The sequence below is a fragment of the Cyprinodon tularosa genome, unplaced genomic scaffold (genome assembly GCF_016077235.1).
Source record: "Cyprinodon tularosa strain WSP-4 unplaced genomic scaffold, ASM1607723v1 ctg82, whole genome shotgun sequence".
Taxonomy (NCBI): domain Eukaryota; kingdom Metazoa; phylum Chordata; class Actinopteri; order Cyprinodontiformes; family Cyprinodontidae; genus Cyprinodon; species Cyprinodon tularosa.
The window spans coordinates 560339-579446 of record NW_024039585.1 but is presented as its reverse complement, the minus strand read 5'-3'; the positions used below and the strand labels follow the sequence as shown (position 1 = coordinate 579446).

At 37.3% G+C, this 19108-nt stretch overlaps 1 protein-coding gene across 3 annotated transcripts in view; it reads right to left on the bottom strand.

Moving 5' to 3' along the window:
• The window catches only part of pex5la (peroxisomal biogenesis factor 5-like a), a 137372-nt gene that overhangs the window by 72929 nt on the left and 45335 nt on the right, over positions 1-19108 (bottom strand). For 2 of the 3 annotated variants that reach the window (XM_038272246.1, XM_038272247.1), the window contains exon 2: positions 18699-18803. The exons of the other annotated variant lie outside the window; for it this stretch is intronic. In XM_038272246.1, coding sequence (XP_038128174.1) covers positions 18699-18803 — 105 coding nt within the window. The remainder of the gene's footprint in view (positions 1-18698; positions 18804-19108) is intronic. 3 annotated transcript variants of the gene reach the window in all.

The following is a 19108-nucleotide window of genomic DNA, read 5'->3' as shown; positions in this document are numbered from 1 at the left end:
TCAACAGGGTTCTCCCCATATGAGCTCCAGACAGGACGGATGTTTCCAGGACCTGCTACCCGCATTCCAGGATGGAAAGGTAAGCTTGCACATTTATCTCATAAAGATTTCTTCAATGAGTTACAGGTCCTGGCAGCAGAATTTACAAAATACCAGACGACACAGGAACGTCCAGGCTCGGGATCAGTTCGGGAAATCGACTGGGTGCGCCTGAAGGTCATCAAAAGAAAGTGGTCTGAACCTCGCTTCGCCAGACCATACCGAGTCGTGGAGAGTACATCTCATGCTGTCCGTCTACAAGGGAAAGGAGACACGTGGTTCCATTGGAGTCAGCTGAGGAGCCACAACGCACGCTGCAGGGCATACAGGAGAATCTACAGTCTCAACCTACGGTCGAGGAGTGTCTGAGGCCCATCCCAGCACGGAGAGGATCTGCATTTCCGGGCAGAAGTCTGCCGAAACCACTTCATTTTCCTGAATTACAAGGCTTAAAAGGCCCGGATAGGCACAATAATCCTGTTCCGGTGTCCTTCCATTGAGAAAAGGAGATTGCACCCTCTCCTTAAACTCACTGTTAAATTGGCATAAGACTCCAATTTTCAGTGAGCAACGGACACTCAGGTGGAAACCTGAGGTTTACAACTGAGGGGGAACGCATGAAGGATCAGGCTACAAGATCATCATTAACTTATCTTCTTTTTATTGCGTGTTTTCGTTTTTTGCGAACTCTTCAAGAACATTCGTTTCTTTTTGCGCGTATTTTTGGATCGTTTCCTGACGAAGAATTCATATTCATTTTTGAAAGACTATCGAAGGAGCATAGAGACGAACTCTAACTTCTTATTGTTGAATTGTGAAAAAAAGAAAAAAAAGGGTCTTTTGTAATTTTTATGTGTTTATGATGTATTTTTTTATGTTGTTATTGTTTTTTATTGACAAATTGTAATTTTTGTGGCGAGTATTGTCTTTTAAGTCTGCTGAGCATTTTTTAGTAATTTCGAGATATCTTACTCTGGTTTTCTAATTTTATACTTGGGCTGATATTTCTATTGTGTGTTTTCTTCTATTGACATAACTGAGTTTTATGATTTTTCATGTTTGATAAGTGAAATGTATTTTTAGTTTAGTTTTTACTGGTTAAAATTTTGTGGTTCATCAGGTGAGTATTAAATTGTTGGACAGCGCAAGATACATTTGATAAGTTCAGATACTGGAGTTCAGCTTCAGACACATGACCTGGCAGTGGAACTAGGAGGTGCTGTTTAAAAAGGGGACTGTTATAAAATTGGGCTAATGTTTTAGTTTTTTAGTATACTAAATAGTTTTTTGGTTCCTCTATTAGAAGGCTTAATCAATTTATTTGTGAGGTCTGTGTGTCTCAGACCTCAAAACGGGGACTGTTAAAGAAAAATGATTATTTTTAGCTTTTAATACAGTTAATCTTATGGCATGTGTAAACACTCTCACTTGAACATATTTCTTAATTTTGAATAAGGCTGTGTTGATTATTTAAAACTACTAATGGGTAAGTATTTAGAGCACCAGGCAATAGAATGAGTATCTCCTGGGGGGTGAATAACAGTTAAGCCTGCAGGAGAGATTTCTGCTTGGTTTACAGAAGGTCAAAAGTCTTCCAGAATAAACAACCAGGGATGGTGTGAAACTGAATCAGGAAAAAGGCCCCCGCATTCCACAAGCTGTCTGTGGAAGCTTATCTTGTGTTTTATGACTTTAAGAATTCTAGATGCCAGGACAAGCTTTCCGCCTTTTCTTGTTAAAACAAAGAAGCAAATGACCCCAGATGTTTGCAGTAAATTAGGTAAAGTTTTAGGCAGTGTCAGAGATGGCTTTTGGTTGGAGGACCGAGGGCCAGCCCTTTTTGAATGGATTAGATACAAGAGGATAAAGCTTTCTAAATAGAAGTTACAGATCAGATTTGCCCTTGCAACTCTCCAAAGATGTCTCTGTACTCTTTGCTTTCTTTCCTCCTATGTCAGGTAATGGAATGTATGTCTCTGTTGTTCTGCAGTTTTGTTGTTAATTCATAAGCTGTTTTTTGTTGGATTAAATTCTGTGATTCTGTGACGTTCGCATATCTTGCTGGTTTTCCTTGGGGGCCACACGCAGCTCGCTGAGCGCACCTGGGAGAGGAAGAGAAACACCCAACCTTTTTCCAAAGTTAACTATTTAGAATATTTTCTTCCTTAACACCTGCCATATGGGTAATGAAAATGCTGAATAATATTTTTTGTAAGGTGCACAGTATTAGGGCTGCAACTAACGATTATTTTGAAAATCGATGAATCGGCAGATTATTTTTTCGAATAATCGATGAATCGGACACAAAATATTTTTTTTATATTAACCTCTTTATTCCAAAATAAACATTTTAGACAGAACAAACAAGCACACCAGTACAGGTTTCTCATTAACTGTACTGGTGCAATATGAAAAATAAATGTTTGTTTTAAAACTACGCAAACTTACATGAGAAATGTAGCTGTACATCCACAAAATATAGGGTACTTTGTTTCATAAAGCGCAAAAAGAGACAGGCATTTTAGTTTTTAAAGCCTCTAAGGGGTTCAAACAATAGGTCCCCCCATTTCAACAAATGAGTTTTTTTAGAACAGAAGAGTTCTGCCTTTTAAGACAGGAAAGTAAAGTTGCTACTTGAGAAAATACTGAACCATAGAGATAAAAATAGCCCTGTGATTCAAATTATAAATTGTATTTGGAATAAAAATGAGAGAACTAGGGGTGCTAAAAACACATCCTCCAATGACAGATATTTACATGGGAATGTGGCAGATAATTAATTGACATATTACTGATCTTGCTGGATTTTATTCTGCTTTACTTCCATAAATTGCAGGATCTTCTTTACTTTATCTTTGCCAGAAGATTTAAACTTTAAAAGCCTTGCCCTCATAATTTGCAAATTAATTTATTTATAAAGAAAATATAAACGCTGCTTAAGCTAATTCAAATGAAATTAAAAGTAAAATAAGTAGCCAACCTTATCACTGTCTGTAACCTACTAACAAGCTAAGGAAAGCATCAGATGAGCTACCTGAGAAACTAACTTACGTTTCCCCTCTTTAAAATGAAACAAACATGATGGTTCATCCTGCTGATCAGCTCTCTTCACTGCCATTGAAGGCTCCAACGTGTTTTCTTTTCAGGTGCTGCGTCATAACAGTGGTGCTTCCGTGCCATGTTCATTTGTTTTTTTACAAAAGTTGCATGTTACGACTTTTTTCACTTTACAAAGCGCAGGCTATTTTAATTATTGTGATCAATTTGCGCCGTCAATCCCGGGGCATGCGCGCTTCATTTGCAGTCTGGACGCTGAGGGTAAACTCCTCACTAAAATCCTGCGGCTCTGACTGCCACGCTGAGAGGGACTCCTGTGGGAGAGGGAGAAAGGCGTTGGGATGGGGGAGGCGCCCCACGGCAGCAGCTGCCGCTGGAGGACAAGAGTAGGAACGATACATGCTTTCACGTAAGAGTCTCCAAAAGCCGCCAGTGACACCGTAAAAAGTCGCCAGATTTGTCGCTAGTCGCTTTTTAAAAAAATAGTCGCTGGAGGGGTCTGAAAAGTCGCTGAGTTGGCAACACTGCAACTGCGGCGCTGACTCGCTCCGCCATATTTTTTTTTCTTCCCCGGGATGACGGCGGCGGCGGATGACGCATTAATCGCGCGACACAACTAATCGATGATTAAATTCGTTGCCAACGCTTTTAAAAGTCGATTTTTATCGATTTTATCGATTCGTTGTTGCAGCCCTACACAGTATAGTATGTTCATTAGGTAGCTCTGAAAAAGAGCATATGGAACGTATGTTAATGTGCCTCAAACACAGAAGAAAAAATACATTTTTATATTTTTCTTCTGCCTCTGAGGTTCAAAAGGTTTTCCATTTGTTTTTATTTCAACAGACTTCTTATGTTTGCTCACAAGCTATTGTTAGCAATCGCTGTCGCAGAAAGAAATTGCGAGGTTTAAGACATTAAATTAATGCATTAGTTCCTGTTGAGCTGGATAGCAGATTTAGTGAGGCTCTTCTTCTTTTGTCAGTTGGCTCCTTCACAGTCAGAGAAGTTTGCTCTAACTAGCTCTCTTTGTCAAAAGTTCTAATTCCCAGACTTGATGTGTCTTTTTGGCAATATATCCAGGGGGTTCTATTAAAGCTGGTGTCTAAGAAGAGTTCCCTTTGCCTCTTACTGTCTTAACTCACACCAAAATTTACTTATGGCAGAAGATCTGAAGATTATCTCTGTAACAAACTATGATTGCTAAAATGCTATCATTAACATTCAACAAACCCAAACACCAAGTTTTTTTGCAGAATCAAAAACAAGAAAATGCTTCAGTAGCTGCAGTACTGTAGTGGGAAAAAAGTATTCTACTATTCACCCCAGTTAAATAAACTGAGATCGATGGATTTCACTCAGTCGGCACATTTATTCCTATCTTTGCAAAGAGAGAACAGTTCATCATACAGCCCTTATGGCATAGCATTCTGCCCTGTTCTGCATGAGCAGCGTTTGTTCCCCCTTACTTACAACAATGGAAAAGTAGTCAGAGTCAAAACAAATTACAGACACTTTGGTTAAACAGTAACATGTTGTGAATAAACCTTAAGAAATAATCTGGCTTATTATGGGAAGAAGCAATGTCTGGTATACAAACACCATCCTGCAAAGAATTGTGTGGCCTTGAAGATGAAACAACTGAGTGAGCTATGTTACGCTAGCTTTACCTAGCGTAACATAGCTATGTTACGCTAGCTTTACCTTAGAACTCATGAAATCAACTCAAATTGGTGGTTGGCATTTGCACAGAAGAGAGTTAAATTAGATCAAATTGAAAGAAATATTTTTCTTATTGAGAGGGGAAAAAGTAGTCCAAGAGCTCCTAATTTAGAGATCTTAACAACTGGCCCACAATGGTTGAACCCATTGGCATAGACTCTTCGGTTGTTTTCGTTAAGGTTTGAATATTTTCATAACCTTCTGGCTAATCTTTCACCATTTTTGACCACAATAACAATCTATGAATCGACAAGCAGAGGAGAACAACCTTGTATGCCTCTGTCTTATCTCTACCACTGAAAAATACCGCAGAGGAAAATCATTTTATTTATTCCCCTTCACAAAATGATGATTTTGGTGATGCAGTTGATTCTTCTCTGCTTACTGCTTTAGACAACGTAGCCCTTTTGAGATAAACAAAATAATTTTACTAATAAGAGATTTGTTCAATTGATTAATACAGAGCTGCGTATATACATGCCTGCCAGTGGCAAATTCTCATTGAAAACTGGGGAAGCTAATCACCCCCTTTGAATTTGGTTATATTATTGGTAAAATATGCATTGTCAATGCATAAAATGTGCACTAAAATGCACTGGATTTTATTAGTTAGTTGCACATTAATCAGCTGTTAAACCCGCTCTCTGACACAATCTACCCTTCCCTCAGAAGCAGCAGGACGCTACAATTACCAAACTCCATAGCTATAGGTCTGTTAAACCATCCATTCCCCTTTCTCGCAGAAGTAATGATTTCATGCAATCCTTTATAAATAAGATTGATTCTATTAAAAATATTATCATTGTCACACTTATAAACATGATTGGGTTATCTCTGGAAGGTGAGGCAGCATCTGCGGTACAGTAAATGTAGAATCCGAACTGGGTTTGGACTGTTTCGATCCAGCTGAGCTCTAGAGTTAACAAAATCATTATATTCTTCTAGGGTTTTAACTTGTGTATTAGATATATATTTCTAAAAAAAACATCTAAGGAAGTATTCACTCTAATTTCCACCTCCATTTTAGATATGATTAATCAATCCCTGTTACGGGGATATGCAGGTTTTTAAGATCGCCGTAATTAAACCTTAACTTAAGAAAATGTCTCTCGATTCAGATGACTTGGTCCTTTATAGACCCATATCTAATCTTCCTTTCTTATCAAAAAGTCTGGAAAAAATATTTACTAAAGAGGTGTGTGATCACTTACACCATAATTGATTATTAAAAAATTTAATTCAGGTTTTATAGCTTATCATGGCACTGAAACAGCCCTGGTGAAAGTCAAGTCATATGGTTTCTGATAATGGACTTTTATCTTGTCTGTACTTGTTGGATCTCAGTGCTGCATTTGATACCGTTAATCACAATATTCTTTAAGAAAGGCTTGAGCATTCTGTGCGAATCAGGGGAACAGCACTGGGCTGGCTTAATTCTTATTTGTTTAAGAGATTTAATGATAAATCATCCTCAACCTTCAGGGTTACATATGGTGTACCACAGGCATCAATGCTAGAGCCAATTCTCTTTACTATATACTATATGCTCCCAATTAGTAGAATTATTAGTAGCATGGGATTAATTTCCACTGTTAAGCTGATGATACTCAGCTTTATTTGTCTATACATCCTGATGAAACTAACCAATTACATTACAATTACAATTACAGACTGCAGGCATGTCCGAAGACATAAAAACCTGGATGACATTAAATGTTGTGCTTTTGGAATCTGACAAAACAAGAAGTTATTGCCGTTGGACCAGATCTTTTGAAACAAAGCTCACTTTATCTGGGTGGGAATAAATTGGTCTCAGATAATACTGAAACAAAATCTTTTTTTTTTTTTTTTTTTTTTTTTTTTTTTTTTTTAACAGGACCTGTCATTTAAATCCCATATCAAAGACATTTACAGAATTTCCTTCTTTATCTCCGGAATATTGCAAGAATTTTAAATATCTTGGCTAGGGGTGAAGCTGAGAAACTAGCTATTTCATTTAATACTTCGAGGCTAGACTTTTGTAATTCTTCAGTATAAGAATATTCACTATAGTCAAAAGTCCTCAAAGTATCTAGAATACGCCTTCTTAGCTGGTCCTCCTGTTCTCCACTGCGATGCCAGCACCAAACTAGGCCTAATTAGCTCCTTGTAGCAAACAGCTCACACTGGTAAGGCTCCAGCCAACTGGGTTTAAAGCCTCTCTCAATCTCCGGTGTTGAGGGGGGTGAAAAATCCTCCACCTAAAAACCTCTATTTGTTGTGTAAGGAGTGCCTTTCTTGTTATTTTCCAGGATTCAATAACATACCTAAGTTAAGCTAGCTGCCACATACCTTTATATAAAAAATAAATATACATGTTATTAAAAAAGACAAAATAGACTAAAATATAGTAAAATATAAAATATAATAAGCGTAAAATATGAACGTTTCTCTTTTATTTTTTATATAATGTAACTTGAACAACTTACTAACAATAGTCTTGGAAAGATCACACCTTATTTTAAGACAGCACTCCCCTTTTATTGCTGTATATTCTTATTTCAACAGCTGTTCTAAGATGGGGTTTTAAGGGGCTCACATTATCGTGACATCAAACATATTTAAATAATTATCATGCATATTCAAATGAAAAGCGAATAGCTTTCTTAGTCTGTCGAAATATGGGTTGAGTTAATTGAAATGCAAGTAACTGAAATTTAATATTTGCAATTCAGAGAAATCCTTTAAAAAAAAAAAAAAGAACATGAATACCAAACCCAGAGAAGGGTCATCACTTTGTTGTGTGAGAGACTGTTACAGGCTGTGGGAACGCTGAGCTAGAGCAAGTAATTAGGGTGACAGAGTGTTTGTGCTGGTGCCAGAAGAAAATTACGTTTTGCATTGAGAAGGAAAGTTATTTTAGCTTAGGCTACTACTTTTTCGCTGAGTATACAGATAATGACAAATTATAAGAAAAAGATTCATTTATTTAGTAGTTTCCAGAATGTTTCCCCTCTAAATCTATTCTTTTACTGAAAGTAAGAAAGTACTAAGTCTGTCATGGACATAAAAATTAGCTGTTAGTCAGCTGAGTATAAGTCAAAGAGAGGTTTGATACACATATAGCCAACCGTGGCAATAGTTACAAAAAAATATGTTACAGTCTTGTACAGTAAACAAAAAACAGAAAAGCTCTCTAATTTCAATGTCAAGTGAAAATCATGTATGAGAATGCCCATTTCCTCATTAGTTTCCCCTCTTGGTGCTGATAAACAAAGTCAAAACAATTATGTTAGATTGATTAGAGTCTATATGTAAATTACCCTCAGGTGTGTGTGGTTGTCTGTCCTATATATCTATATGTTGTACTGCAATTGACTGGCAACCTGTCTAGAGTGAACTCTTTTGACTCAAGACTGCTGGAGATTGGCACCCAAACACGAAGACCTTGAAGAATGAATTGAAGATAATTGGATAGTTTATCTAAAAGATCTTGACAGATCACTGAATGAACTTGAGCACTTAGCTGAACAAAACCATTGCTGAATAATAAATAACCCCATTCTTCATTCATTCAACAGATTTATTAAATGACAACTTTTAAATCATAATAACTTTCTCTAAATAATATGAATGTTTTAGTAAAATAGAAAAAGAAACTTGACATGTTTGGGGGCACAGCTTTCATGAAATGTTTTGCATGCTCCTTCTCTAGATCTTAGAAAATACTTCTGTTGTTCTTGCTTTCAGAATGTTATTCAAAGCTGTTTACAAGCTGCCCATTGGCTGACTCATCCACTACATGACAGCAGCGTATTCTTGGAAAACTCAGAGGAGACCTGATAACTGGAGGCAAGCAATCCCCTAAGAATGTAAATGATGCTCATGTATCCACATGTTCACAGCAGCTGAGTAGGGATTACTATAAGAGCATCTGCAAGTAAATAAATTGTCTATTTCAGATGTATGTGAACTGGTGGTTTACTGGTTCTATTTTACATAAGACAATAAATTATACAATGTATTTCTGAATGGGGTTAAGAGGTGATTTCTTGTAGGTGTCCTTTTGGGTGCTTCCAATTTCAGGGGTTTACAGTTCACAGGAAGTTTTTAAATGTTTATGCCAAATGCCCGTCCTGATTAAACCAGGATTCAAACCTGGCTCCCCGGCATCATGGTCCAAAACATTTAAAAGAACCATTCTCAGTTCAATTCCTCTTATTCATTAGATGTCTTATATTTTGCCTTTTTTTTTTTTTACATAAATGTCTGTCTTCTCCTGAAACTTAGCTTATGCATAACTTTTATTGTGTTAATTGGTTATAACCCTCGATGTGTGAAAAAAGAGCATTAGGGGCATTTTTTGTGACAATTAAAATTAAATTGTAAGTAGATATCCATAGCTGAAATAGTTAATGTTGCTGTATAACCTTTAAAGATTAGCTCCGTTTTCACAGCTACTTTTGAAAGTCGAGGTAACATTTCCATATCCTTTAAACCTGTTATTATCACTTTCCCAGACCTTTTTTTCACCTAAGAGAGGTAGGGCAATGGAAGATTCTCTGGGCTTTTTAAAGAGTGAAGTTGTTCACAGCTGCAGTGCATCCTTCCATCAGCGATGGCAGTAACCAATCAAGGTGAGTGTACAAATGTTTTTTTAGTACCTTTTTTTTGTCACAAAATAAATGTTAATGTGTTTTTAATCAGAGTGCACCTCAAGAAACAACCTGTGTAATCAGTTTAGAAAGAAATAGCTTTCTTTTAAATCTGTCATAGCCTCTGGTCTTCAGGTCATTCTTACTGCTTTCTTAGCCAAAGTGTATAGTGGGATAACAGCTTTACAGCTGTTGTAACATTTGCAGTCAGTTGGTCGTTACCAGTTTTTCATTAAAAAACACATAGTTATTTAAAGACTGTCATGTTCTTGGCACTGATGACTGGCTTAATGCTTCATTCCATTAACCTTTCTAGCTAGGCCCAGTTTCTCATCACAGTTCCTCTGTGTCACCTGCTCTAGTCTCTATTTAAACTGCTTGTTCCCTGTCATTAGTGCCAGATTATTCAAGCCTTCAGTGACAGTTTTCTAACATACCTGTTTGTGTTCTGAATGCCTGATCCTTCCAAATTTGTCTTCAGACCTTTGAGCCTGCCTGTACCTGTTCTGATCTGTTTGCCTGACCTGTCTTTGGACTCCTGCTGGATTCTCCCTGTTGACTGAACCTGTCTGTCTGCCAGGCTAGGTAAGATAACTGGGTGGTAAAATCTGTGGGAATCCCAAGAAAGAGCTGTCAAATCCGGGCAAAGGCTTACCCACGTCATGTATTAATTTGTACGGATTAAGAGTCAATATAAAGCATTCATGAGGTAAGTGGTATAGACTGCAAGCTTACACCTTTCACTCCACTGTCTACAGCTTCTATTTGATATAACTATTTGCTTGTAGTTTTAAAGTCAAGATATTTATATCTTGTAACTTTTGAAATATCTTGGACTATCTGGTTATAATTAAAATAAAATAAAAACTGTCAATTTGTTTTTAGTAGTTTTTTTTTATGATTAATGCAATTATGAAGAAAATCTGGCCAAATGCAGGTTGATGAAAAATCAAATGTGAAATATTTCAACTTTTTAATCCTAGGGATTTACTTTTAACTGGTCAGCACTAGAAGTCAAAAGAGACCTTGTGTTCTTATTACCAGCACCTGCTGTGTGATTGAAGGTGTCCTACAGTTTCTCTCAGGCTGAATGTCCCGAGGTTGTTGGAAAACATACTGAAAAATTCCCCGGAATTCCTATAACCTAGGTAATCCCAGGGCTTTCAATGGAAAAGGGGCAATTATGACAACAAACGGTGGCACAGTTGGAAGCACTTCTGCCTTAAAAGATCCTGAATTTAAATCATGGCCTGGGAACATCTTGCATGGAGTTTCCTATTCTCCCTGTGTTTCTCCTGACTATTTCACTTTCTATCTCCAGTGACATAACAAGAAAGAAGTAATTGGGAGTGACAGCAGTGGCACCAAAAAGTGGTTGGCCACTTTAAACCACAGAGTGGGGACAGCAGGTGCTGAGGTGTATATTGCAAAGAGGTCACCACCTTTTTGCAGAGCCATCGGGTACAGAGCTCCATACCTAACGAAGCACTAAAATTAGCTCAAGAAGACTGCATATATAGAGCTCAAAAACCAAAAGACTGTGGAGCCATTGAGACATGTTTTCTGCAGTGGTGTGTTTTCTTTTTCAATCTAGTAATCCAACAGAAAGAGCTAATTTTTTTTTTGTTTATGCCACACTTAAATATTATGGAGAAATTACTTAAGTCCCCATATGTAAAGGTAGACCACCCAATACTTTCACTAAATGAGGTATATCTCCAAAACCTACATTTTAAAGGTTTTTATTAGATGCTACTGGTTAAGTTTAAAATAAAAACAAATATCACAAAGCAAAGTAAATTAAATTAAGTTACATGGAACCATTGCGATTTGCATAATTGAGTAATTCTATCACCTTGATTTTATTTCTCCTGTGAATCCATAAAGTCATTATGTTCAAAGTTGTTCATTTATCTTGACATCATGATGTTTCATATTTTAGTCCCACAACTAAATATCAATGCATATTACCTGAGAAAATGCTGACACTGCATGCAGTCAGATTTAAAACATCACTGAGCTTTTCCATTAGCTTGTCCTAATTTCTGTTAACAACTGTTTTTTCCAGATGAGAATGTTGCATTTTTAACTAGCTCAAATAAAGCGACACAGATTACACAGTACTGATAATAGTTGTAGGCTGAAATCATTGCTTTGTCTAAATACAGCCTAAAAGAGATGACTGCATGTTAATGAACACTTTCATATCACTGCAGTAGCTTGCTTTAAAAAACACTAAGTCTTGTTTGTGTTTTAATCTGGTTTATTTTCCATTGCCAATTTCGATTAAATAAATAATAATAATAACATACCAAGTAATTCTGAATGAGGAATGATAATGTATTTTAATTTACCATGAAAGCTTAACATTTGAGTTGCGGGACTGGTTTGCATATTTACCTTATAATAAAAGTTGCATGTCCCACTGCCCCTCCCTGTTTGTTTGCTTCTGCTCTGTCTCCAAAGACTGTTTCAAAGGAAAAACTTTTAACTTGGCAAAAACCACTATAGCTCTAGGCAATGCCTGACTCCGGCTGCCTTTTAGTATATAAGCAAATAGTAAAGTTTTCAGCCAAATAATGCATATCAAATTCCCCTTTCCTAAAAAAAATACAGGAAACCCATGACTGTTCCCCAGTCAGGCACACAGGATCCTTGCACATTTGCATTTATACAAATGCATGAACATAATTTTTGTTTTCATTTTGTGTATGATTGGGTTACTGTATTATTGTAAAAGCATTGAAATCGCTGTTTCATAAAATAATTTCTTACAAATTCTACTAAAATTGAAACAATGATGTCTCCTCATTTTCTGTCTCCAGTCATCCAGTAAATGGGTACAGAAGATCAGCTGTCTGCTTCCTGGGAGATGTGTCAAGCACAATGCCGGTACCAAGCAAATACTAATTATAGGTTGAGTTTATACCCATGAGAGAAGCTTATTGAGCTGTTTGCACATTACTCTCAACAGTAGGAACATCTCTGCAATACCTCTAACATTTTCCAAATTCTTTTCCTTTAAAACCAATTTTTCTTCTCTTTTATGCAGCACACTCTAGCATTTTGTTTACACCTGCTTTAAGAGGTAAACTTAAAAAAAATATGCTATGGAAAACCTTGGCTAATTGCGCCACTTGGGCTTTACTCCAAGAGATCTCTTAGATACTCCTGTCAAGGGAGCAACTAGACTTGTCAGAACCTGAGGTGAGGACATGAAGGAGGTGGAGAAGGAGGTGGAGAAGATGGAAAATATTGAGATTCATTACCAAAGCACAGGACAAAACAACAGCCTATGCTTTGTTATTTATAGAATGTGATGAGGGTGTATAAAATATACCTATTTCTAGTTCTTCAACATTAATACCTTCAATGTAAAATCTGTCCATACTGTTATATTCTGTGGCACACTATGTAGTCCCACAAGCCTGAATTACTCAAGCAGGGAGGTGGATTCAATAATTCAAAGCTAAATTTGAACTTGTTTGGACTATAAACCATCAGAAAATGCTTGGTAACAAGTTGTATAATTTGTTATTTTGGGGTAATGATCACAAGCTTGTTATGCAATTACAACTATCTAAGGCAAGATAAAACATTGGTAACAAGTACAGTAATTAAATTAGGCTTATCCAACCTAATCTATTTATGATGGTTTAACTTGTCAACTTGCAAACTAAATAATTAAAGTTGGATCAGCTCAATTCAATTACTTGTTACCAATTGAACTAATTCATTAAAGTTGAAGCTGCACTCTCTTTTCAGAGTGTACATACACTATATTGCCAAAAGTATTTGCTCACCTGCCTTGACTCACATATGAGCTTAAGTGACATCCCGTTCCTAATCCATAGGGTTCAATATGACGTCGGTCCACCCTTTGCAGCTAGAACAGCTTCAACTCTTCTGGGAAGGCTGTCCACAAGGTTTAGGAGTGTGTTTATGGGAATTTTTGACCATTCTTCCAGAAGCGCATTTGTGAGGTCGCACACTGATGTTGGACGAGAAGGCCTGGCTCTCAGTCTCCGCTCTAATTCATCCCAAAGGTGTTCTATCGGGTTGAGGTCAGGACTCTGTGCAGGCCAGTCAAGTTCATCCACACCAGACTCTGTCATCCATGTCTTTATGGACCTTGCTTTGTGCACTGGTGCACAGTCATGTTGGAAGAGGAAGGGGCCAGCTCCAAACTGTTCCCACAAAGTTGGGAGCATGGAATTGTCCAAAATGTCTTGGTATGCTGAAGCATTCAGAGTTCCTTTCACTGGAACTAAGGGGCCAAGCCCAGCTCCTGAAAAACAACCCCACACCATAATCCCCCCTCCACCAAACTTTACACTTGGCACAATGCAGTCAGACAAGTACCGTTCTCCTGGCAACCGCCAAACCCAGACCCGTCCATCAGATTGCCAGATGGAGAAGCGCGATTCGTCACTCCAGAGAACGCGTCTCCACTGCTCTAGAGTCCAGTGGCGGCGTGCTTTACACCACCGCATCCGACGCTTTGCATTGCACTTGGTGATGTATGGCTTGGATGCAGCTGCTCGCCCATGGAAACCCATTCCATGAAGCTCTCTGCGCACTGTTCTTGAGCTACATGAAGTTTGGAGGTCTGTAGTGATTGACTCTGCAGAAAGTTGGCGACCTCTTCGCACTATGCGCGTCAGCATCCGCTGACCCCGCTCCGTCAGTTTACGTGGCCTACCACTTCGTGGCTGAGTTGCTGTCGTTCCCAAACACTTCCATTTTCTTATAATACAGCTGACAGTTGACTGTGGAATATTTAGGAGCGAGGAAATTTCACGACTGGATTTGTTGCACAGGTGGCATCCTATCACAGTTCCACGCTGGAATTCACTGAGCTCCTGAGAGCGACCCATTCTTTCACAAATGTTTGTAAAAACAGTCTGCATGCCTAGGTGCTTGAATTTATACACCTGTGGCCATGGAAGTGATTGGAACACCTGATTCCAATAATTTGGATGGGTGAGCAAATACTTTTGGCAATATAGTGTATGTAGGGTGGTCACTGGAGGTTCAACTGAGTTTGTCAGCCTGCAATCAATATGCAAAATGGATTTGCTACATTGTCAAGGGTAAGCTCTTCCTTTATATGATGAGAGCTGAAGAGCAGAAAGAGAGCAAAGTACAAAGAAATAATAGATGAAGTGCACAATGTAATTATTCAATAGGTAACCCATAACAGCAGATTTTGGTTTTAAAGCGCATGGTACTCAGCTCACAGGGATCTGTTGTCACAGTCTTGGTTTTGTTATGTTTTCTTTTGAGTATTTAGTTTTACTTTGCCCCATGTTTTTCTAGTTTTATTGGTTTAATTATCATTTTTTTGTGTTTTCTGGTTATTTTTCAGTTTTCAAGTTTTTATTTGTTGCCCTCTGCTGCCCTCTGGTGTTCTCCTTTTTCCCTAGCTCCTTTCCAGTCTGCTATGTTCACACCTGCTCCCAATCTGCTCGTTAGTCCTTTCTTTGTTCAGTCTCTCATAAATACACTCCTTGTGCAGTTCCTCAGTGCTGGTTCCTCATCTAACTTCCTCCAATGCCGTCTCATTGTGTCTTCCTTGTCGTGATTGTTTTCCCCTAATGTCTCCATGGTTTCTGGTTTGTTTGACTATTTTCATATTTGGTTTTTGGATATTTGGATTCCTGCCTCAGCTGTCTGTTTACCTTTAATTCAATCAAAAAGAAACTCACCTCTGCCTCCCTGACTCTGCATTTGGGTCCTCAGACCACAACCAAACTCTGACATCTTGTAGGAAAAACTGTAACTGTACTCATTTAGATTTATTCACAGACTGCTTCATCAGTATATACAATTATTGGAGAAAACATATGAAATGCAAGACACAAGAACTTTAACCACCACCTTCAAAAGCTGGTGATAAGCAGTTTTAAATAAAGAAATTGTTTCCTGTTACAAATTTCAGATTATTCTGATGCAGTAAACATTCCCTCACCGTTAACTGCGTACTTCTATCAAACACAAATGTGCTCAGGCATTTACAAGCTTTTACATAGAAAATCATGATTATGATTAGCCATTGTATCTCACATCTCCATATTTTACAACTGAAATGATGTAGTTTCAACTAGCCACACATCAAAGACCTTTCTCGCACCCACCAACATGTAGTGTCAGTTACGTTCAATCTTGGTCCTCCTTTAAGGCCTTTTTGGGCATCTTGAAACAGTCATTCCATTTTATATTATTCTCTGCCAGCACCGTGTGATATGTAATCTTAAAAGACTATTCAATTACACACTATGGGACATGAAATCAATAATCTTTAGTACGGCATCAAGTTTGATAAGTCCACATTTTACTTCTAAAAAGCATAGAATTGTAAGTAACGTTAGCAGTGTGTGCTATCCATTACTGTTGCAAGAGACATTGTAACAAATCTGAAAAAGGGAGAATGAGAAAGAGAATTCGGATGCAGTTCTTGCAGGAAAGAGACGAATTTAAGACAGGTGAAGATATGTTATAAGATCTTACCATTTTAGGGGGTATACAGTAACCTGCAAGATTACATTCACAAGCTGGATGTATCTAATATAAAGAAAGTAAATAAGCTGTTCAGCTTCATGATCTATTGTCACAGCCCTCAATGACGTAAGTTAAACAAAACTGTCTCAAATAGATTAAATAGTTTTATTTGGGGGAATAAGTTTAATCAAACATCACCATCCCTTGAAAAAAAGTTAAACAAAATGTTATCAAATCTTGAATTAAAGTGTGCTTCAGATGCATAAATAAATAATCCAGCAATAAAAAACTATTATTAGGGTCATAGTATGAAGAAGACTTTCTGCATGATCTTCCTAAAGCCCTCGTCTTTTATCTTTGACAGCCAAAAGCTGTGTGTAAAGCTGTAGGGATTATGTCTTTTTGAACAGTAATTGTATTTCACTTACTGCAACTTTGAATAAATTTGTTTTAACCTTCCCTTTGAAAAACTTAATGAAGATAGGTTTAAATATTTACCCTTTAAAGTAGTGTTAAATATTACCCTGGCACAACTTTTAAACTACCGCTGATTCCAGCCAAGTCTGGCCGGACCAATCAGAACATGGGAGACATTATTTTATGATACGTCACTCAGAGTACCTTTCTATTTTTCTGATAGCAAAACAGTGAGATGGCAACTGGAACGGAGAAATGTTTTAATGATGCCCTTTCTGATGTCGTAAGTGAGACCCAACTTTAAAACCCCAACAATGGACAGCTCTTGTGTCATTTCTTTTTTTAAAAGGATGCATTTTGGCATGACGTGTTTCAGTGACAACAAAAGGACAAAGTACAGTGTGTTGCATTTAGTTTTTGCATCATGTCCATTCTAACCTGATAATGCTGACCCAGTTAGTGTGGTCTTTGAAATCGAGCTCTACCAGCTCTTCCCCAGACTGACACATCTAGTATATGTCAGATTAGTCTGGCTTTCAGGCAAGTCAACTATATGTAAGATAGTGACTTAAATTGCCAAACTGAATATTTTTGTAAGATTCAAAGCTATACAGATAAAATGTCCTCATGTTTTGACAATCATGTCTTTTTTGCACCTGTTTTGGAGTGTTGTCGAACATGTTTTTAAACTTATACAATAAGACAGAGTTAAGATTACGAACATAAATAGACAAAAATCATACAGCAGGGGTCCATTTCATGAAGCAGGTTTAAGTTGCCTAAACCTGAAAACATGAAAACTCTGACTTTTCGGTTTAACAAAGAGAGTTCCCTTAACCTGTTTCACCGTAGTAACATTGTCCTCAGAGCTAACCTGGTTTGTAGCAGGTTTTCTTTAGTAAACTCTGAGTCTCCTGTCTCCGCTTTCCCTATAGTCAATCATGCTCTTTTATTTCTTGATTTAGTCAGATTTTTGTCATACTTTCTTTGTCTAAATGATCATTTCAAACAAAAGGACATTCTCTACAGAGAATAAACATTATGGATGTCTATAGATAAATTTCAGATCTCCATATTTATAATATCACTGGTCAGCATTTGTCATTTCAAATAGGATTTTTTTTTTTTCAGATCTCATAAATACATTTTCAGTCAAGCTGATAAATGTCAGAACGGCCTATTTAAATGTTGAAACATTTCTTAATATATAAAACTTAATTCTTACAAGTATATATATACATTTTTTTTTAACTTTCTAAAATTCAGTTTCTGCCACAAGAATGTGATTTGGAAAATAAAGTATCACAGTTAGGTGTAGGAGTGTGATTTGTATCAGGAAGAATATGATTTTAGTGATTCTCAAATGGAATGAAGGAGTGCTTTTAATAAATGTAAAAATGAGCTGTCATAGCCCACTTCATATAAACTTGAGCATTTAATAAAGCAACAATCTTCTCTTTCGCCATCTGCCTCTGCTTTATAGCTGTAATGTTGTTTCTCCATCTTTTAAACATATTCTCTTTTTTATTTTAATTTTTTTTGCATTTCTGCATTAAAATCTCTAGTTCCAGTGGTGTGAATTAGGCACTTCCTGTTGCTTGTTATCATGGTGACTCGTGGAATTGGTGCTCCACTGATAACAGCTTTTCATACTTGTTGCGCATGCGCTTAACTCTGAGAAGACCTAGTTAAAATTGATTGAACTAATAGATAGCAGCCGTTGTGAAACTAACACTCAAGAGATCCCGACTTTAGGCTGAATTTGTTAAATCTGCTTTGTGAAACAGACCCCAGCACACAAAAGGATCTGTTTTGTAGCTTAGTAACAGTATTTTGTTAAATATTTATAACAGTAAAGATTTCACAAATATTTAGTATAGAGAAAATTCAGACTACAGTTTAAAGTATTAAATGACCTTATTAGGAAAGGGACAAAGGGATTTCAGAGAACCTCACTTGACTCATTTGTGCAGTGCTCAATACACTATAAGAAGGACACAATGATTTCCTAGTGTCTAATTGGAAATGATAATTCATCATATGGATTATTACAGCCAATTAACACTACTGTACTTCTGCAGCCCACTTGATCATTTTATTCACTGCATTAATGCAGAAATGTTAAGAGTTTTATACCCCATAGGGCAGCTACAAATTAAATAATAGTCACTCTTTTGTTACATACAACAGTCATAAGCCTCATGTAATGAGTTAGTAGAGAGTTGAGGTCAGTTATAGGACAGGCAAAGCTTTGCCAGTGTTTTAGTGTCACCAACACATGAGAAAGTTCCACCTAAAGGTGGGGGGTTCTGGAATGGATCTGCCCACCTTGGTAGTCACTGTGAGGAGGGGCTTCGCTTCTGATGACGCCTTACTGGGTATCTCCTTCAGGACCATGGCAACAGTCTTATCTGCAGCCCTAGAGTCTTTCCCCTACAACAGTGAAATCAACAACGACTTTTGTCAGGACAGTTAGACAACTCATAGCTTTTTGCTCCCATCCAGGGAGCCTAACATTATTAAAACTTTATAATGTGTGTAGGGCTATCTAACAATAAAAACATTAACATTTCCACATCACTATGGCGATGAGAAGCATCACTGCACAATGTAGACGTTTGACAGCATACACAGATGAGTATGGTTGTCCAAAGCAATACTTTTCACACTATAAGATGGGAAAGTATTATACAGCTTGTGACCTCAATAAATACAAAACTAAAAGATGTATGAAATAG